This window comes from Adiantum capillus-veneris, chromosome 8 (assembly GCF_014529385.1).
Source record: "Adiantum capillus-veneris isolate H3 chromosome 8, ASM1452938v2, whole genome shotgun sequence".
In the NCBI taxonomy this organism is placed as follows: Eukaryota; Viridiplantae; Streptophyta; class Polypodiopsida; order Polypodiales; family Pteridaceae; genus Adiantum; species Adiantum capillus-veneris.
Genome location: NC_140938.1, coordinates 94,568,391 through 94,590,469, shown reverse-complemented (window position 1 = coordinate 94,590,469; position 22,079 = coordinate 94,568,391). Strand labels below are relative to the sequence as shown.

General features: G+C 43.5%; 1 protein-coding gene across 1 annotated transcript; it reads right to left on the bottom strand.

Annotated features, from left to right (window-relative positions):
* Window positions 1-1,938: 1,938 nt before the first annotated feature.
* On the bottom strand, window positions 1,939-20,906 carry LOC147452577 (peptide transporter family protein). The gene is made up of 8 exons (XM_086518213.1): window positions 20,572-20,906; window positions 19,818-20,495; window positions 19,193-19,250; window positions 18,969-19,086; window positions 18,768-18,885; window positions 3,320-3,363; window positions 2,230-2,366; window positions 1,939-2,159 (listed from the first exon to the last, which is right to left on the bottom strand). Exons 2-8 carry the CDS (start codon window positions 20,415-20,417, stop codon window positions 2,062-2,064), a joined length of 1,173 nt encoding a protein of 390 aa, XP_086374339.1. The 5' UTR covers window positions 20,418-20,495; window positions 20,572-20,906; the 3' UTR covers window positions 1,939-2,061.
* Window positions 20,907-22,079: the final 1,173 nt, after the last annotated feature.

The window sequence follows — 22,079 nt, the reverse complement described above, 5'->3', positions numbered from 1 at the left end:
GAACTATTTCTCATGTTTATAAATCCTTGGTAATAAATAATTGCTATGAAAATAAGAAAACAAACTTTAAAAGCCTAGTTTTCAAGCCTACTAAATGTAGTAAGTAAAAAAACGCAATCTTGAAAATGCTAACAAGGGGCAAATTTTGGACTTTCAAAGCTTGTAACAAAGAATTGATGCAATCTTAGCACAAAGCTTGATCCATAGTGAGTCTATGAATTAACACCAAGAATTGACATATGTTTAGAGCGTCCAATATTACATAAATCTCATAGGTCAAGTTGCTTTTCAAAATTTTCTCATGCATAATCTATCAAGAATATAAACTTTTTACCAAAAAAGCATATAAATGAGATTATAGATGCTACTTTTGTATTTTAGTTGAGGAATTAGCTATGCTTTATTGAAATTGACAAAAAGTTTGATTTTGTAGTTAATATCTCTAATGTGAAAAAAAAATTCTAATGCATCCAACTTTTAAATACAATACGATATCTTGCTTATAGCTTACATAAACAATTATAAATTTTTAATAATGTATCAGTTGAATAGCATACATGTCTATATAACATGAAGACTCTTCAACTTATATGAATAAAATATTTTTAACCCCATGCATAACACTTGTGTATTGAAACTAGATAGGTTTATATAATTTAATACAAGATTAAAATATTTTAAATTGAGTAAAACATAAACAAACATATGGGGCTGGCATAAAAAGATTCTACATTTTTTTCCTAAGCCTTGGCATTTTTTCTAAGCTTATTATGCCTATCCTCTATATTCACTACATGAAATTTTGCGCAAGCACTCTTTATGGGCCCATACACCAACGAATCCTGCATTTTATTAAAAAGGCAATGACTGCTTTATTTTTGTTCGGGGCTGTGTCAACCACCCCCCACATTTTAGAAGTGCCTTTTGCACCAACTATTCCAGGTCACAATTGCAAGGCCTTTTAAGGGGCCTGTGTGGGAACCCTCTAAGTCATTTCACCTTTTGACAGTGGCTATAGGACCTTTATCAAAATTTTGACTACTATGGTAGACGCCAAATACATGGAATATTATTGTGAACGCTACTATGTCTAATTACCAGCATTACCATGCTACTTAGGATCTCTCTTCCACTCTCACCCTTTCATCATGCTCTTTAGCTTTACTTTGCTTGTCACAGATTTATTTACTGTAACGAAATTTTCCTCGAAATTGTTTTTTTGATTGCAAAACAAAAACAGAAAACGAAAGATATCTCCATTCCTTGTATTGTTAGTGTGCAACTTAAATAGTCGCAAATCTCCATCACAATTGGCAAGGAACTGAGTCATGCTTGGATTTTTATCTAGAGGATCTCATCTCCTGTGTTTAGGAACGTCCTCATTAATGTCATACCATGGGAAATTTATATAACCATATTTAGGAGGTTATCTTGTTCCTAAGTCTACTATTTTATGACAGCAAATCAAAATTAACATGAGTGTTCAACAAAGTTAAACTCTGCATTTATATACAATTCCTCTCTAAACATTTATAATCAGGAAATTTTAAAAGCCTGACTACAGTCTAAATTCCTCAACATCTAGGCAACATACTTAGTTTTTTTTTTTGGAGATGGGGGAGATCGAATTACTTTTTTTCAAAGTCTTTCAACAAGTTCTTTACTTCACGTTTCCCAAGCACTACATGTAATACAAAGATCCAAAGATGTGCAATTTTCATTGTGTTCTAACAATGATGAGTTTTTTGAAGTCATAATATCTCTCACAACTCCTGAAAGTAAACATTGCAAAGAAAACTCCAAAACTTGTAGCGATGTAGAGAAACATGCACTCTCAAAGTGCGTGGTTCTCTAGGGTTGACCGCAAAATCACCAAGCTTCTGGCTAAGAGAAACATTTGCAGAAATAGAGAGACCACTATAACAGTACCGCAATCTAACACTAATTTTCTTGAATATTAAAGAAAGTTGTACACTAAACGATCAAAATTAACCTTGATCATCAGAAATCATTAACACCCTAGGGGAATGCGCCCACATGAGTTTTGGTTTACGCTTAGCATCAATTGAAAGCCCCAATTGCAATCCGATTGCATACACCATTGTCGATATGCACCTCAATATTCAAACCCAGGTCCCAAATTCCAGCAATCGATTTCTCTAACGAAAAAAACCACAATCAGCCAAACTTCAATTACCCTAAATCTTCAAGCATCGGCAAAAAAACCACCCAAAATCCGTGAATGAGTTGAAGCATGAGAAACAGGAGACAGCCTCCTCTTCGCCCTCCCCTCCTTCTCACCCAACTGCAAAGCACCTCCCTTCCCTCCTTCCCCAAACAGCACCTTTTTCAAGCTCTCTTCTTCCCTCTCGAAGCACAGAAAAGACTACAACTGATATTTTCCACCCGTTTCTTCCTCCCCACATAGCCTTTTTTTCTTTTTCCAAAAGTTCTCTTTCCCTTTCCTTTGCATTTCATGCTTATTCCCCCATCCAATCACCAACCCTTTGCTCTCATCTCTTGAGAGAGCGCGCAACAGTGGTATAAACTTGACTCTCAAAAAAACTTAAAATGTTTTTAGTTCGGCCATTCAGCAGAATCCTAGCATAAATCATGAAGTGAGAAAAAAACCCCAAAGTACATCAAGATCTTAATCTTTCACCCCGTGCCTGCAAAACACAACGTAGCATTTATTTGTAACGCTACCAAAATGTCATGTTGTATAACTCGAGAATATAGAGTGACACAGCATTTAAAAGATTTTTGTAAGTTTCATATCCCTTAGTGCATTGACTTCTTAAAGCCATGGTCATGCAAAGAATACTTATCCATCACCTCATTGGATATATGTGCCTCGTGCATGGTCACACATGCACTATAATTGGGAAGGGGAAGAGAAGGGGGAAAAAAAGAGGGGGCGAGAGAGAGGTGGGGGGGGGGGGGGGGGGGGGGAATAAATAAGATTGAGGTGGGGTGTGTAGACATGTGTATGCGACCATGGACCTCTGATTTTAAAGGATGTGAAACTCTCTCTCTCTCTCTCTCTCTCTCTCTCTCTCTCTCTCTCTCTCTCTCTCTCTCTCCCCCCCCAAACAACAAAATACACAAGCAAATTGGACTTTACAATCACAACCATGCCCTGCAAGGAATAAAAGTACAATGTGGGAAAAGAATCTGCGAGGCAAATATGGTTTCCTTCTTTAGTATGGAAATCTGATTTGGGTTGCCTATCACAAATCTCCAGACCCTCTGATTAGAATTAAATCATCTTTGAGCGTCACGATGAGATGACTGGTAGACCCTGCAAAGCTCCAATCACCATCCACCAGTTCCCCCCTTGTATTCACCGATCCCAAGAAGATCCTGCAAAACATTCCCTCACAAGTTTCACTACATAGAAAAAGATAGAATACTACCACTACTAGATCAACCTACATCTAAAAATACAGAATGAGGATGCTCATACTTCAGTTTTTAGTTATACCAAACTGCTAAACACCCATGCAGAACATAACATGTATCCAACAATGATAAGCCCCCATTTGAGCAAAGAGATTGCTACAAGCCCTCTAAAAGTTGACAAACAGTATAGCTTAGCCTAAGACACCAATTATGCGTTGAGCAAATCAGGAACTAAAAACCATCTGAAACTTGAGCTGGTTGCTCGTGGTTCACTCAACTTGCTGAAAACTTGTCTTCACTCCGATGATCAGCCTACGCATTTTGTGCGTTAATTGCCCAGTCAGTGAACGATTAGAGACACCTGGCTGTCGCGTGAGTGATTGTACATATTTGAAGAAAGCATGCGCTACATAGTCAATCTGTTGAGGCTTGTATATTACAAAGTAACATGCTTGGGACCACTACAACAACATAGCAGCAGTCCTATGAGCCATGGTCACCTGCACAAATGGCATCCCTCTCATTGGGCTGGCAGTCTCCTGATCTACATCTCGAATTATGCAGTTCCAAGAGCTGAGACTCTCTCGCAACAGCCATCTTCAGCTGCTGTCGAATAAGGCCACTCCTCATAGTTATGGGGACATGAAAATGGGAACAGAATTCATGAAGGGTGGGGCCAGATCTGTGAAAATGAAGAGATAAAAGCACCATGCTTCACCTACTCAAGACACAGCTCCAACTTAAGCATAATGCAAGAAAAGCTGCCCAAGCTATTCTCAGCACGCAGCAGAAAAAGCAGCCCCATAGAACATGCCCATAAAAAATCCCTCGGAAGAAACTTCGACCAAGAACTCCTAATAGAAGCATCCACCAAGACACCGTGCACCCGGCTATAGCCTCATTAGACAATCACAAGTTCTACATCTTCGGCAATGAGTTCCACAAGCATACATTTGCAGCATTTACCAGAGAGAACTGCTAGTGAGCAGACGCATCAACACCGGTCTAGAACAAAGCACAAAGCAAGTAAAGCCATAATAGACACCCAAAGCACTCCTGAAGCATTTACCAGATAGAACTGCTAGTGAGCCACAGCAATGAAAGCAATTGAAGAGATCGTCACTAGTCAAACCAAACAACAAGTTTGAAATGCCCCAGCCGTTCACCTAACAGTGTAACAGCTGAAACACTGTCTTTTTATAGGAAGCTTGGCCATTAAAACCTCCTTTTTTATCCTTTTTAATGTAATTTTAAGCTTAAAACTATGTGCCTTAGGTCTCCTACCAAGAACACTTTATTGAGTTGGCTTGGTGACTATCCCCACAAGATATTAATCCTCTAGGGGACTTCAATGCTAGGAATGCCCATCATCAGACGGTATTTTATGATACTTCAGAGGAGATGCTGAGAGAGCTGGATGTTGCAGAGACAGGCCTATCCAGGATATCACAGGATGGGGAACATACTGAGTATGGACGGCACTTGATAGACATGGGGACTGCACATGGATTGGCCATCTTGAATGGGCTACAGGAATTTCCCGCTGCGGGAGGCTTCACATGCTTTCCACACAGACATGGAGCCAGCACGGTAGATTATCTCATGGCACAGCCGAGCCTCATCTCTAGTATCCAGGATCCCATAGTTGGGCCCATACCTGTGGGGGTGGCAGTCACTGACCATCTCTTTCCAGTTAAGTGTAGCACACATTCCACGAGTAGCAGCCCCTACTCGCTACACCTTCACGCGGGAGACGGATTCTGTATAAATAGACGGGATTTACAGACGCCTATCCACTGAGGAGCCAGGACGACCTCTCGAGGAGCTTACTACTATACTGACACAAACATTAGATGATGCAGCAGCAGAGGCATACCCACACACACAACCTGAGCAGAGACGTCGTTCTGGGAGCATGCCTCAGAACAGCTGGTATGATGAGGAATGCCGTCAGACTAGAGCTAGACTTCAAAGGGAAGTGCTTTTGGGGGACATTACACACAGACAGTCTTCCGATGCTTAGTGCGGCGGAAGAAGAGGCATTTTTGGCTCGGTTAGAGCAGGATCTCTACCAGCTATTCTTGAGTCAGGACTCGCGTGAGGCGTGGAGGCTCTTTCATGAGCAGTCCCCCCCACCCTACCATAACCTCTACAAAGACCTACAAAGACCAGCTGCAGATCGAGACTGGGAGATACAGCGGAGTGCCAGCAGAGGCCAGGACATGCACCCTGTGTGACAGGGATTCTGAGACAGAGTTACAATACACATGCCACTGCCCCGTCTACTCTGTTATACGAGGCCGCTTCCACTGCTTGTTCAGAGAGTGCTTTGGACCACTCTCCAGAGTCATGAGGTACGAGGATCAGAGATGCGTGGGTTTGTTTCTGCTCGAGCTGCGCAGACACAGAGAGGAGACGCTAGCCAGTCTCAGAGACACATCACAGACTTCTTTAGAGCAACACTGGACACCTAGAGGAGCTACTACCATAGTAGATCTTGTCGCCTCACACCAGAGGCACACTGACCGATCGAGCGACTGAGCTGGGGAGATCGAGACGCCCACGACTGAGGAGTACTACACAGCATCGACGGAGGCTACATCAGAGGATTCGGATCACTTTGGCCCGACATGCACGACGCCCGGTCAGACTGCTGTCCATGGAGGAGATTGATGAGATCCGCCAGTGACTGATGCTGGATCTCTTGTGACTTGTGATTTAGCTACCCCAACTAGCTGCTTAGTTCACACCTACCAGTTTAGGATCCCATAGTACTTTCATTTTATCATTTTATCATTTTATCATTTTGTCATTTCATTTTGTTACTCTAACTTTGTATCAGATTCACCACATTGTAACGCTCTGGTCTCATAGGTCATTTTGTCTCATAGGTCATTTTGGCCTTTTAAAGACGTTAATATAACATTTCATTTCTCTCTCTCAATTCAACTCTTCTCCCTCCTCTCTCTCTCTCTCTCTCTCTCTCTCTCTCTCTCTCTCACAAAGAAGACATATTGCTGATTCTCTATTACTTGGACCCCCTTTAGGCACCAATAAGGTGCCTACCTACAGGGAAGTAAAACCGATACAACTGTAGTACTGAAAAAACCCTAGGGGACAAACCTCTTCTAGTGAGGGTAAAGTGCCCTGGGAACTAGGTGGAGAGCCGAGAGGAGAAGGTATCCACATGCGTCAAGCAGAGTCCTCCAAGCCGTAAGGAGCAACTATGCTACGGTCTACCCAAGACCGCCAAGCGACCAAGAGGAAACCAAACCGGCAGGAAGGAGGATGGGCGAGAAGAAGCACCAGTAGACACCAGAGATAGCTTTTGCAATGCCAGAAGGTAGCGAAAGGCCAAGAAACGAAGGCGTCGGTGGCTTGAATGGTAGGGCTTGCTATCAAGCAACCCCACTAGCAGGAACAGGCGACAATGTTGAGAGGGCCAAATCCGACAAGCCCTCTGCCAGACGACGCACACAGTTGGGAGAAGAAATCCCACAAGGCAAGCTAAAAATTTTCGATTGAACAGCATGGGGTGGCTCCACCTCAAGCATGAAGCAAAGGCAAATTGCCAACACGCTCACACGCGCACCACACAGACATACAAAACAAACACGCACACACCCAAACACAGACACGCACTCATACACGCCCGCACACATACGCACCGACACACACAGCAGCAGCCACGCTCAACCAAACACACACAAAGACGCAAAACACCCACACATGCACATACATTTTTTGTAAATCTTTCTTGATTAATTTACAGATGGGAAACGTCAACCCATCAAAAAGATCAGACACACAGGGCAAACACAGAGTGTGTCGTAAAGTGAAGACTCTTACAGCAAACATAGAAGAGTTGTATGATATACAGGTAATGGTGTTTAACACCACAGCACAGTGGGTAAGGAGGTCCGCCCCCACTTTTGCATATGGTCGAGAGACTGTGGAGTATGCAGATACACACACTTATCTTGGGGCGATTTTTAGTGGTCCAAAATTTTCCCTGAGGCGTGCAGCAGATACGCGATTTACCAGAGCCTATGCAGCATTGGGGAGACTTGAGAGGATATGTTCGCAGGTTCAGTTCCAGGATCCGTCGACACCCAGGTCCCACGTGTAAGCAAGTAGCACTCTAAAACGTTACTGATAGAGCTTGTCTACCGGCAACATTTTGACACGCAACCGATAAGAGACCCTTGGCAAAGCGGCTAGGCAACAACACTCTAAGTGCTCTGCGTTTTGAAATGCGAGTGTTTTCAAGCGCCGATGGCTGTAAGGCAAGGGCTTCCCCCTCTTCCTCGCCAACATTCTCAAACGCATTTGACAACATCCCACTCTTCTCCCCCTTGACGGCGACAAATTGAGCCTCCCCGCCAACGACCCAAAGGTCATCCCTTGCCATAGCATTATAAAACGCTGCTTGCTGAGGGCTTTTTTGTCTACCTTCGACATTGAAGGCTACCCCCCGTCCCCAATCGACTATCTTGGAGCATAATTTTGTGGAAAGGCTTTTGGAAAGCGGCTTGTAAGAGCCTCGAAGGATTTTGTGGAGCAGCGTGGGACTTCTTGCGGCCACTCTTTGGAGTGCGAGAAGAAACCCCTAATTCCCAGACCTTGCAACTTCAGTATGGCCCCCCCTTGCTCGAGCGCCAGCGACAAATTGAAGGACGATAACTACGCCCATTGGAACTTGATTATGCGACTCTGGTTCACGCGGAAAGGCTTATGGGACATAGTCGATGGCCCGGAGCCCCGTCCTACGAGGGATCCCAACAAGAGGTGATTGGGATGCAAGTAAGGTGAAGGCAATGTCAGCCATTGCGAAATCTCTTACAAACAAAATTTCTCCAGCCATTCTGTGAAGACTGCCGGTATTATGTGGTTCAAGCTCGTTGGAATGTTTGATCAAGGTTCTACGATGCGAGCAATCACCCTTCTTGGATTGTTATTGCCATCAAGTTTCCACCAAGAAATTCCTTGCAATCATTTCTTATGAAGGCTAAGATTATTCATGATCAACTATCGGCTATGAAAAGTGCATTGGCCAATATTCAATTGGTTGCTTTGGTACTCACGAAGTTGCTTGAGGCATACGAAACGGTGTCTAGGACACTTCGGCTACAAATCACGAAGGAAAAGCTGGAATTTGATCATCTCAGCTCTTTTCTCATTGAGGGGGAGATTGTGTTAATACTAAAGGCAAAACTCAGATTTCTGACAAAGGTGTGGAAGCACTTGCTGCTTTGGATTTCAAAAAGACCTATAGCCATTGTTACAATTGTGGGAAGCGCAGTCATTTGTGTAGAGATTGCAGATCCAAAGGCAAAGACAGAGACTCTACAAAGAACAAAGGCAAAGGCAAGCATAATGAGGAAAGCAGTGATAATGACTCAAGGAAGGAAAGGACTCCCGTCTTCTAGTCAAGTGGAGACCGTTGCCACCACTAGTTTCAACCCGAAAGAGGCTTGTGAGTGGCAGAGAGGAGCAAGCAATGCTCCCTATAAATAATTTGGACCCTTGTGTTGGAGTTCAAGTTATAGGTGTTTGAACCCGTGGGTCAAAGTTTCAAGGCACATCCATCTGGCAAGGAAGCAATCACACATATCTAAAACACTATGGATGAGTGCACCAATCCATTGCTATTGGCTGGATTATGGACAAAATGTGTTCCAAAGTTCATTATCTTGGAGTATTTTGGATGTGATGTGTTCACAGTTCATGAATGGGGTTTCTTAGACGTAGTGTGGTCTACAGTTCAATTTTCTAAAGGGCAACTGATATACCTAGATGAATCCAGGATAAGCCCAGATTCACCCTTAAAGAAAAGTGCAAGGTATAGACCCATGGTAGTCACCCACAAGACAATATAACCATCAGCTCCATCATGCATAGTATTGACTAAATACCACGATATCCCCACTAACGTCGTCAGTGCCCAATAGTGGGTGTAGAACTAGGTTCTAACATATGCTCCCAAACACAACACACACCACACACACACACACATGAGCATACATCAACACAAAGTTCAGCATACTGGGTTTCTGTCATGACTCCGGAGATCAAGGGCAGACTCAACCATAATGAAGCCTAGCACTAAAAGAAGCATTAAATCGAAAAAATTAGCACAAAAATGAGGTAGTTGATAGGGCATACGCACCGCAAAAGATAGAAAGAATTAGCACAATATCAACTGGTCGTAACTCGGACGAAAACTTCACAATGTCAAGTCTACATGTTCGCTATACGACTAAAAAATATACTTAGATGAATCCAGGATAAGCCCAGATTCACCCTTAAAGGAAAGTGCAAGGTATAGACCCATGGTAGTCACCCACAAGACAATATAACCATCAGCTCCATCATGCATAGTATTGACTAAATACCACGACATCCCCACTAACGTCGTCAGTGCCTAATAGTGGGTGTAGAACTAGGTACTAACATATGCTCCCAAACACAACACACACCACACGCACACACACATGAGCATACATCAACACAAAGTTCAGCGTACTGAGTTTCTGTCATGACTCCGGAGATCAAGGGCAGACTCGGCCATAATGAAGCCTACCACTAAAAGAAGCATTAAATCGAAAAATTAGCACAAAAATGAGGTAGTTGATAGGGCATACGCACCACAAAAGATAGAAAGAATTAGCACAATATCAACTGGTCGTTACTCGGACGAAAACTTCACAATGTGAAGTCTGCATGTCTGCTCTACGACTAAAAAATATACCTAGATGAATCCAGGATAAGCCCAGATTCACCCTTAAAGGAAAGTGCAAGGTATAGACCCATGGTAGTCACCCACAAGACAATATAACCATCAGCTCCATCATGCATAGTATTGACTAAATACCACGACATCCCCACTAACGTCGTCAGTGCCCAATAGTGGGTGTAGAACTAGGTTCTAACATATGCTCCCAAACACAACACACACCACACGCACACACACATGAGCATACATCAACACAAAGTTCAGCGTATTGAGTTTCTGTCATGACGCCGGAGATCAAGGGCAGACTCAGCCATAATGAAGCCTAGCACTAAAAGAAGCATTAAATCGAAAAAATTAGCACAAAAATGAGGTAGTTGATAGGGCATACGCACCACAAAAGATAGAAAGAATTAGCACAATATCAACTGGTCGTAACTCGGATGAAAACTTCACAATGTCAAGTCTGCATGTCCGCTATGCGACTACAAAATATACCTAGATGAATCCAGGATAAACCCAGATTCACCCTTAAAGGAAAGTGCAAGGTATAGATCCATGGTAGTCACCCACAAGACAATATAACCATCAGCTCCATCATGCATAGTATTGACTAAATACCACGACATCCCCACTAACGTCGTCAGTGCCCAATAATGGGTGTAGAACTAGGTACTAACATATGCTCCCAAACACAACACACACCACACGCACACACACATGAGCATACATCAACACAAAGTTCAGCGTACTGAGTTTCTGTCATGACTTCGGAGATCAAGGGCAGACTCAGCCATAATGAAGCAACTGATGCTCAAGATGGCATTCTTCTAAGGTACAAAGTTGAGGGTAGCAAATCCGAGGTGTATCCAGCAAGGAGCTATTGTTGGGGTGTCCATGGTAGTTTCTTCATCGACTTGGTCTCACCATTTATGTCCACTATGAGCTGCAGAGAGGGTGTTAAAGTTATGGCATCTCAAGTGAACTGCCCAATGTGATCCCATTAGTTATTTTGGCTTTTGGGTGTATATTTTACTTATTTATCAAAGTCTGGGTAGGGCAATTTACTTAGGTGGATATATGCAACTCATTACCCCCATTGTACAAGCATCAGTTATTCATTACCAAGGTTGGTTGGTTCAGGCGACTCTCTCTCTCTCTCTCTCTCTCTCTCTCTCTCTCTCTCTCTCTCTCTCTCTCTCTCTCTCTCTCTCTCCGTGCATTCTCTCCTTGGTCTCTACGCTTCCGCATCGTCGACTTTGACAAAGGCTCAGATCTTATCATCCCTATGACCTTTGCCTTTACAAACAAAACATTTCAAAACCTTTCCTAGCATACCCTTACAAAACATGTTCCTATGCAAATGAATGTGGACGTTAAGAGCTCCTCTCAGGACTAAAATTGTTGATCTCCCAACCCCACCACACACATCCCAATGATGTTCCTTCATCAAACCATGAGAGGACCCCAGACTTGCATGCAAACCTCTTTCAAATCTTATAAGTTATAGGATGTCTCGCTATAGAAGCAACAGCCCAAAAAATATACCTGAAAGAAACAATCGTCTTATATAGATTAACAAATGCCACTAGCTGCTCTCTTAGTACAACATATATTCTAGAACAACGGTGTTGCGCACTACCGCAACGCCGCACAAATTGATTAGGCTTGGAGAATACATATCTCAATAGACACTACTTCCATAGAAACATGACAGGGAGCGCGGACAGAGAATGGGGTTATGGGTGCTTTGAGGTTTTGTTACTAAGGAGCAAATGACTGATGCTATTTTGCCTGCGAGACAAGAGGTATGTTCTTATTTTCGGCCTGTGGTCAATAAATATGAGTACAATAGAACACTGGAGATGCTAGAAATATCCTATCTTGCACGATGTACAGGGCTAAAACCAAAGGTGGTGATAGTCATACGTCTCTCTCTCTCTCTCTCTCTCTCTCTCTCTCTCTCTCTCTCTCTCTCTCTCTCTCTCTCTCTCTCTCTCTCTCTCTCTCTCTCTCTCTCTCTCTCTCTCTCTCTCTCTCTCTCTCTCTCTCTCTCTCTCTCAACCCTAGCCTTGCACCCTCTCTTCCTCCCAGGCTCAAGGGCGGGCCTATGGAGGGGCGTTAAGCCCTCAAGGTTGCCCACTATTCACTGAGCTTGATTCGCCTTGCACCCTTCTGCAGTTCGTCCTCGGCAGCTCACTGGCCGTCCACCCGACCTACCTACAGCCCGCTCGCCCTCTGCAGCTCATTGGTCGCCAACCCGACCTACCTGCAGCTTGTTCGTCTACTACCGCTTGATTGCCTTCTGCAGTTCATTGGCCCACCCGACCTACTACGGGGACCTGCAACTCGGTTTGGCTCTGGCTCTGTCTACTTACGAGCTGCGTACCACCTATTTTCAAAAGCTCATCCCACCCTCCAAGGACACTGTTCCCACAACTTCCCCCCCAAAAAAAACAAGCACAATCGTCAACATTTTTCTAGCTCTGTAGAGGCTTGCTTTAACAAATTGCTGACGTGTCGACCTTCTGAAGAACGGAGCTACCGGCCGAGGGGCCTAAACCCTAAGAAGATCAAGCAACAGAAGAAGTGTCACAGAGTGATGACGTGGTTGCCTGAGTGCTGAAAACCCTAACCCTAATTTCTGCCAGAAACCCTAATTGCTGAAAACCCTAATTCTGGAAACCCTAACCCTAAAACCTGCAAACCCTAATTTCTGCCAGAAACCCTAATTCTGAAAACCCTAACCCTAAAACCTGCAAACCCTAATTTCTGCCAAAAACCCTAACCCTAACCCTAAGGCAGCAGAAAAATTCCAAAAATTGCGCTGACATGATGACGTGGCAGGCTGTACGGATTTCCGTAAATTGCGCTCGCAGCTTTTTGGCTTTGCTTTTGAACCAGAAGCTTTTGAGTTTTAAAGGCTTTTTACTATAACTGCTTTTCAGGCCAAGGGCCTTTAAATATGAGGCTAGGGCTCATTCTTTGGCATGCTTCCTGGCGAAGGTGCAGAGTCTGGAGTACCGGCTTGTACTGTGTTGATGCAATATAAAGAAATACCGAAAGGGGCGCCAAGGTTTGGGGCCAATACTCTCTGGGGTGGAATTCCGCCACTCTGTGTCGCGTGTCGTCTCTCTCTCTTTCAGTTCAATTGTTATTGAAGTGCTAAAAGTCTGTTCAGTCTGTTCTTTTCTATTGGCACGTGGTGCCCGCCTTGTAACAGTGGTATCAGAGCATCAGGCGTGTGCTTTTCTGAAAGCATACCGGTCCTACAAAAGAGCAGACAAAGCTATTGGAATTTGATTCGAGGTATCTTCGCCCTCCAACCCGGACTTATTTTCTGAAAGCATACCGGTCCTACAAAAGAGCAGACAAAGCTATTGGAATTTGATTCGAGGTATCTTCGCCCTCCAACCCGGACTTATTTTCTGAAAGCATACCGGTCCTACAAAAGAGCAGACAAAGCTATTGGAATTTGATTCGAGGTATCTTCGCCCTCCAACCCGGACTTATTTTCTGAAAGCATACCGGTCCTACAAAAGAGCAGACAAAGCTATTGGAATTTGATTCGAGGTATCTTCGCCCTCCAACCCGGACTTATTTTCTGAAAGCATACCGGTCCTACAAAAGAGCAGACAAAGCTATTGGAATTTGATTCGAGGTATCTTCGCCCTCCAAACCGGACTTATTTTCTGAAAGCATACCGGTCCTACAAAAGAGCAGACAAAGCTATTGGAATTTGATTCGAGGTATCTTCGCCCTCCAACCCGGACTTATTTTGAAAGCATACCGGTCCTACAAAAGAGCAGACAAAGCTATTGAAATTTGATTCGAGGTATCTTCGCCCTCCAACCCGGACTTATTTTCTGAAAGCATACCGGTCCTACAAAAGAGCAGACAAAGCTATTGGAATTTGATTCGAGGTATCTTCGCCCTCCAACCCGGACTTATTTTTTGAAAGCATACCGGTCCTACAAAAGAGCAGACAAAGCTATTGGAATTTGATTCGAGGTATCTTCGCCCTCCAACCCGGACTTATTTTCTGAAAGCATACCGGTCCTACAAAAGAGCAGACAAAGCTATTGAAATTTGATTCGAGGTATCTTCGCCCTCCAACCCGGACTTATTTTCTGAAAGCATACCGGTCCTACAAAAGAGCAGACAAAGCTATTGGAATTTGATTCGAGGTATCTTCGCCCTCCAACCCGGACTTATTTTTTGAAAGCATACCGGTCCTACAAAAGAGCAGACAAAGCTATTGGAATTTGATTCGAGGTATCTTCGCCCTCCAACCCGGACTTATTAGCTACTCCCACCCTTACTTCATCGCGCATCGGGCGCGCTCCCGTCTTCACCGCAGTGTCTTACAGGGCATAAGCCAATTAAGATCCCTTGCAAGAGAAAGATCCAGATTTGTTTCAAGTCACCGTTTTTCTCAGAAGCAGTGCCATGCAATTGTTGATGTCTACAACTACCAAGCAGCATACTCCAAGTACTTGGCAAGCTTTCAAGAAAATTTTTGCCCGAAGTTATATGGTTTCTGACATCTTCCTTCGGAGTGCAACTTCTGGCAGAGTGGGGTAACCTGAAATGCTTGCTATGGAAACCCTAGCAGATTATAACTTGAAGTTTCTCGACATCTCCCAGTAGATGTCTTTTCACGAGCAGATGACCTTGGAGGTTTAGTGCGATTGCTATCTTGGGACTACCATCACCGCCAAAGCAACACTGTTTGTCCAAGAGCTGAAGGACCATGCTGTGCTCGGCTACGACCTCATGGAAGGAACCTAACCCTAATTTTGGGAGCAGGTTTCAAGATGGAAAGTCAGTCGACTTCTCGAGCTCGACTGATGTTGAGATTGCTTTTTAAGTTTGAGTTCTGTTTGATCTTGTTTGGTTATCCTGTTTGGAATTTGTTTGAAATGGATGGTATCTGTTTTGAACCTGTTTTGGTGCCGATTTGAATTGTTTGACTCTGGTTTGATACTGGTTTCAATTATTGGTGATTTTACTCTCGGGTGGAGTAGTGAGAAATTATGTTTGAGAATGCTTGTTCATACTCATGGCCCGGACCCTTGTGGTTATTTGCGGGGGGAGTATTGAATGATTGAAAAAGTGTTGTTGTTACTCATGGCCCGGACCCTTGTGGTTATTTACGGGGGGAGTATTGTTGTTTTTACTCATGGCCCGGACCTGGATGGTTATGCGGGAGGAGTATTGAGAAGTCTGAGCAGTGGTTAGTCTCAGCACCTCCAAACGACGCAGGCTGCGGTCAGGGGGGCGTTTGGTTGTAAAAGGCCTCTATATCTCATGGCCCGGACCTTTTTAGGTTATTTGCGGGAGGAGTGATGAGGGAGTCGTTGAACAGCTCATGGCCCAGACCTGGATGGTTATTTGCGGGGGGAGTGTTCATCGGCGGCTTTATGTTTCTATGTCTTGTAACATGCATATGTTAGCATTTGTGTTGCATTGTTATGTGCCAACCAGTGAATATTCCTAATTGGATGAGATTGCTTGGGTATGTAATTTTAGTGCATCAAGACACCCGAGGAAGATCAGTACGGTCTGGGTGTGATGGCTAATTTTACTACGCCGGAATATCAAGAGTTCCGATCAGGACGAAAGGAGAAGCTAACTCCTTGATCAAAAAGCTGATAAGAGCAGCTAACTCCTTGATCAAAAGAGCAGAAAGGAGAAGCTAACTCCTTAATAAAAAGAGCAAACTGATTGTCCCTCGGAATGACCCTCGGAAATTTTTGAACTAACTTGAGTTGTTTTGCAGATATGCTGTAATCGAGGACAATTACTCTCTTTCAAGAAGGGGAGATGTAACAAACTGCTGACGTGTCGACCTTCTGAAGAACGGAGCTACTGGCCGAGGGGCCTAAACCCTAAGAAGATCAAGCAACAGAAGAAGTGTCACAGAGTGATGACGTGGTTGCCCGAGTGCAGAAAACCCTAACCCTAATTTCTGCCAGAAACCCTAATTTCTGCCAAAACCCTAATTGCTGAAAACCCTAATTCTGGAAACCCTAACCCTAAAACCTGCAAACCCTTATTTCTGCCAAAAACCCTAATTGCTGAAAACCCTAATTCTGAAAACCCTAACCCTAAAACCTGCAAACCCTAATTTCTGCCAGAAACCCTAACCCTAACCCTAAGGCAGCAGACAAATTCCGAAAAAATGCGCTGACATGATGACGTAGCAGGCTGTACAGATTTTCGTAAATTGCACTCGCAGCTTTTTGGCTTTGCTTTTGAACCAGAAGCTTTTGAGTTTTAAAGGCTTTTTACTATAACTGCTTTTCAGGCCAAGGGCCTTTAAATATGAGGCTAGGGCTCATTCTCTGGCATGCTTCCTGGCGAAGGTGCAAAGTCTGAAGTACCGGCTTGTACTGTGTTGATGCAATATAAAGAAATACCGAAAGGGGCGCCAAGGTTTGGGGCCAATACTCTCTGGGGCGGAATTCCGGCACTCCGTGTCGCGTGTCGTCTCTCTCTCTTTCAGTTCAATTGTTATTGAAGTGCTAAAAGTTTGTTCAGCCTGTTCTTTTCTATTAGCACGTGGTGCCCACCTTGTGACACTTGCCCACATAACAGAGATTTTAGATTCTCTAAGGGATCAAAAAAAAACTTCAATGTCCTCCTTCAGCACACCACTTTCTAGTGCACGCAAGAGTTTTCTTACGGTGGCAGCTGTGTCCAAGAAAGATCCCACCGCTCGCCAAGATGCAAGGCTCGCGGCCCTGGAAGATCAGATCCAAGAACTCCTTTTAGAGAATGCCAAACTCAAAGAACGCTTGAGCAAGCTCGAGACGAAGGGGAAGGAAAGTGAAAGTTTGCTTGCAAAGACACATGAAGTCGAAGCCTCTCTCACTGAGACGGTCAAGAAAGCTCAAAAAGAAGACCACCAGGCAATACATAAGAAGATTGATAGCGAAATACAAGCAACCTTACAAGAATGCCGGCTACAAGAAGCCCTCGGCCTCAAGGTTCGGATTGGAGGGCTTTGCTCACCATGGTGCATTGAGGAGGATACTCTGGAAGAAGCCATCACCAAGCTCAATGACATTGTGCAACAAGTCAACATCGAGCCTGACACTATCTCTTAGATCAACGATACACATAGGAGTGTGCCAGTTGGTCAATGCATCCTCACTTTCAAACACAAAGAAGAACGGACGAGGCTACTACGTCAATCTTATCGCCTCAAGGGGACAAAGCTTTGAATCGCCGAAGAATTAACCACAAATCAACTCAAGCTTAAAGCAAGCGAGCTTAAGAAGATGCATGAGGCTCGTAAACAAGGTAAATGGGCAGTCTACCGTGGTGGTAAATCCATCATCCAGGAGTTCCCAACTCCCAAGCCAGTTCCGCCTCCACATGACCCTCCTTAGGTTTTGTTTGTGTTCTCCTTTATCCGTTTTCATTTTCATTTTCCCTTAACCCCCAGATGGACCCTCAGTCCCTAACTGATATGTATTTGATGCCTTTACCCCGGAAAACCAAATGTAATGCTTGTTTTGGTCCCATGGGTCATATCTGACCTCAGTGGACGATAATGAAATCTCTCTCTCTCTCTCTCTCTCTCTCTCTCTCTCTCTCTCTCTCTCTCTCTCTCTCTCTCTCTCTCTCTCTACACAATCAACCCCGGGCAAAAGACTAGGACCAAGTTGAGCATAGTGGATGCACTCGACAAGAGCATGCACAACACAAAAGAGGCTTAAAGCTGAGAATCAAACCTAATCACCCAAATGCAACTACCGAATTCACAGGAAAGGGAAAAAGTAGTTTTCATGAGCATAATCTGTACACTGCTGTATCGGTCCACCTAGATAGCGTGCTATCGAGGACCAGCATAGCTCCTGGCCATGCAACAAAAGCTTCATCATGATTGTAGAATGTCCCTACTTAAAGCTTTCTCCATAGGTTCAACATATGATGATGGCAAGCCTAAGCCATCTCAATTGTAATCTAGTAGTAGAAATAACTATCACCATAGGTACAAACAGTACGAATAGCACTAATATCATGTTTCATGTGACTAATTAGAAACCAGAAATGTTGTTTCCACCTTCTCACAATGCATACTTGCGCTTTCAATCATCAGTGGTTAGCATCCTACAGGCAACTTACTTGTGTGGCCAACACTGATTTCATGTTCTCATGTAGCTACTTAGAAACCCAAAATGTTGTTTCCACCTTCGCACAATGCATACTTGTGCTTTCAGTCATAAGTGGTTAACCTCCTGCAGGCAACCTACCTTTGTGGCCCACAAAGAACAAACAACTGGCATGCACCTTTACCACCGAGTGACTAATGACCTATATTGAACCAATCAGTAGGCAAAATCACTTTTGGTGCTGCAGCCACTGCAGGGTGTCGTTACTTATAAATTTCACCAGAACACCGGTAAAACACTTTTAAGAAAAATACGGAACTTTTGTGGACGGAGTGAAAACATTATTTCAGCATTCAGAAACTTGTAATTCTTAACTTTGATTAAGGTTTGTGTGCAAATGTTCCTTAAGGTTTCATTTTGTCATATCTATCTTAATCCTTTCTCAGCATCAGTTCTATGAAGAGAATTACACAATCTACAGCAGTTAATGAACTGCTGCAACAGAGTACCTGACATGCTCTTGTTTTGGCTCTTGTTTCAGCAGTACTGGGAATATCATGATTTGGTTTAGAATATCTCTTTTCTCCTCGATCGCATGAACCCCATCCATCAGAAAACCTGCCAGACCTGTAAACTCCACAGCTGAAGCGGTTCCCCAAACACAATACATCTAGTAAAGAACATATGATCATGCTTTTTGTAATACTTACTGCATATTTGCTCGAACAACAAACTCTGCTCTCTGAACATTATTGTTTTGGTCAAACTGTATAGTTCTGTCCTTTATTTCAAAAGAGATGTTGAAGAAGAAGGCAATTTTCCTCCAGCCTAGAAACCCACAGCTTAACCTTTAGCTTATGGTAAGAGAAACAAACCCCAAAAAGAATATCAAGGCAGAGACAATGTTCACCTTAGGGCTATCTTGAACACTTACCACATTTCTTGATGAACGGTTTGCCCTGCATTACCACATAGTCACCTTTCTCCAGAACCTGCTAAAGATTACCACAGTTCTCTTCACGAACCTTACCAAGAAACTTGTGTAAAAAGTTTGTATTAACTGCAACAACAGCTTAAGTGCAAACTTCACTTCCAAGAGCAAGAAACTAACATAATGCTAATCATTGATCACATTGCACAGCAAATTGCAACTAATTTGCATCATGCAAGAATGAGATATTTCCTTGTCATGCAGTTCAAGTCTGGCCTGCACATTGATTGCTAATCAAGCAATCCATTCACCTTTAATAAGGTCCACTCTTCCTTGAGAACAAGCAATAAAATCTGGAGTAAAGATCTCAAAGTGAAGTATTAAGCGCAGCCAGCCAGACCAAACTTGGATCAACGCTACAATAAGCTCTTGAATTCTCTAATGCTTGTGATAGCTTCATCATTGCAAGTTACAGAATCCACTCCTAATCAGAAAAGTGGCGATTATGGAGAAAATTCAAAACTGGACTTACAGCTTGACAGTTGGGCATCTCATGAGTTTAGGTATGGCCACATACTTGATTCATTAAAATGCTGTGGTCACAATCACAAAGTTTACAAGGGCTTACACTTAAGGCTGCGTTTTGAATGTGCTTGAACACAGCTGCAGAAGGAACATTTGGCATCCAGTCACTAACTGGCATGTTGTTTCCAGCCATTAACCTGTTTTCACAGCTATCAGGCCAGCTTTTGCTGCTTCGGTGTTTCTCAATGAACTCATGAGATGATGATAAGTTTGAGTCAAGAGGTACAATTTGATTCAAAGGCATCCTCGTAGATGCGTGTGATCTACATGCACCAGACACCATCATCTCCTCATTACAACGAGGTTTTTTCTGAGGCTGTATCCAAGCACGCTGGTTTACACCAGCAGGTGAACCATCCGACAATGTATCAACTCTGTAAACTGGCAGAGGGCATGCACGTGCAGAAGGCGATGTATCCTTCAAAGAACTTGGTGAATCAGAATGGCAGAGAGATTGTCTATTTTGGACTTTGCAAAGAGGTGATGAAGGAAGCTCTGTCACTATGGGAGCATGATGTGTGATGAGGAGAGGTTTAGCATGCAGCTTGTAGGTGCTGCGCCTAGCAACCGTGGAATCAATAAAATCCCATAGCTCTGCATCATCCAAAGAATTATCGTCTCCGACGAGTGGAAGGCATGCCATATGCTCACCCTCACATGTGCCCCAAATCTGAAACCTAAAGAAAAGCAAGTCCTTCAAAGAGAAGAATGGTAATGTCACCTGCGAAAGAGAAAGGTGCAAGCTTTAATGGTGTTTACAGAAATCTTTAGAAAAAAAAAAATTGCAGGTGTTATACCGAAGAACCATGCGGCAGAAATCATTGCTTAAAGCAACGAGGAGAAAAATGTAGGGTTCGAACAGGCGGGCAGCACCTGTGAGTTGCTTTAGCCAAACTGCCAACATTCAAACTTCGTTACCGTTCCCCATCCATTCCACACTCGCTACTAGGCTGGCTTCACACGGTAGTGATTGGAGGTGCCACTCACTCCTTTGTTAGATGCAAGTGATTGTAAGGGTGGGTTCAAACTAAGCGGCGGAAGAAGCAACCCCTCTTTCTTCTTCCACCACCTTCAGTTCACACAGTGCGGAGGCAGGCACTCAACCTGTATGTTGTTGGGCTTGTGTGTATGCATTCCATTGGAGTGAATCCAAGATGTTGCTCCCTTTGGAGGCTTCCGGGTGGCAGTTTGTTTCACTGGCAAAGATCTTTTAGCTAGTGAGTACCTCAACCACCCCCCACATTTGCGAAACGTCATTTTGAGTACCTGTAGTCGGTATTTCTCACCAGCCCCACCAAACCGTAGTCGGTAGCTAAGACCTTTTAGCTAGCGAGTACCTCAACCACCCCCCACATTTGCGAAACGTCATTTTGAGTACCTATAGTCTGTATTTCTCACCAGCCCCACCAAATTGGTTGGATGTCCCCATTATGCAGCTACAAGGCCCTCCATCGCCTCAACCCTTTAAAGGGAGTATGGAGGAGGGCTCCTAGCGTGATGCGTCCAACTTCCAAAATTCAAGCAATATAGGTGGTCTAAACGTTGCTTGCTTATTTTCTTCGCTGATGTGAAGTCATGATTGCGTTTCTTTTTAAAGGTTGAAAGTTGATTTGTCGACCTCCTTTCTGTCCGAATGGTTTTTTCCAGCTTCCTTCGCTATTGCACATTTGTGATTTGCACTTCTTTTGGAATGCTACTTCCCAACTTGCTACGTCATTACGCAGTTGTATGAAATTGCCATGCATCTCTTAGTACTCCCTCTTTTGTAATATTTCCATGCCTTTTGATGGTGCTAATAAAAGCAACAATACATGTGCAACAAAGAGAGAAAATTGCCACAATTGGATGAGTGATAACGCCCAAATTTGAATTGGGGCACTACACTAATGAAGTGAAAATTCTTTATTGAATTTTTCAACAATAATAAGGGGAAGCAAACAATATATTGTAGACTTTGTTCATGTATGAGCTACACTTGAGCTTTTGGTTGCTTACAGTTGTACTAAGCCACAAGTTTATTATGCATCAAAAACTGTAAGGAGAGGGCAAAGCCATGTATTGATGCCAATGCTTAAAGATTAAGATTGGAAACCAAAGACCATAGCTAAAATAAATGACATAGTACCCTATCTTAGGTGGAAGTTGATGATAAGAACATCCAAAGAAAAATTCACCAAGACTACTTGTGCTTCCTTCTTGACATACTTTATAAAACCTTGCAAGATTGTCCCTATGATTGGCACCAAAAGCAAATTGATTTTCTTTTGAGACCTCGCATTTTGCCTCCATCACCTCTTTGAACTTT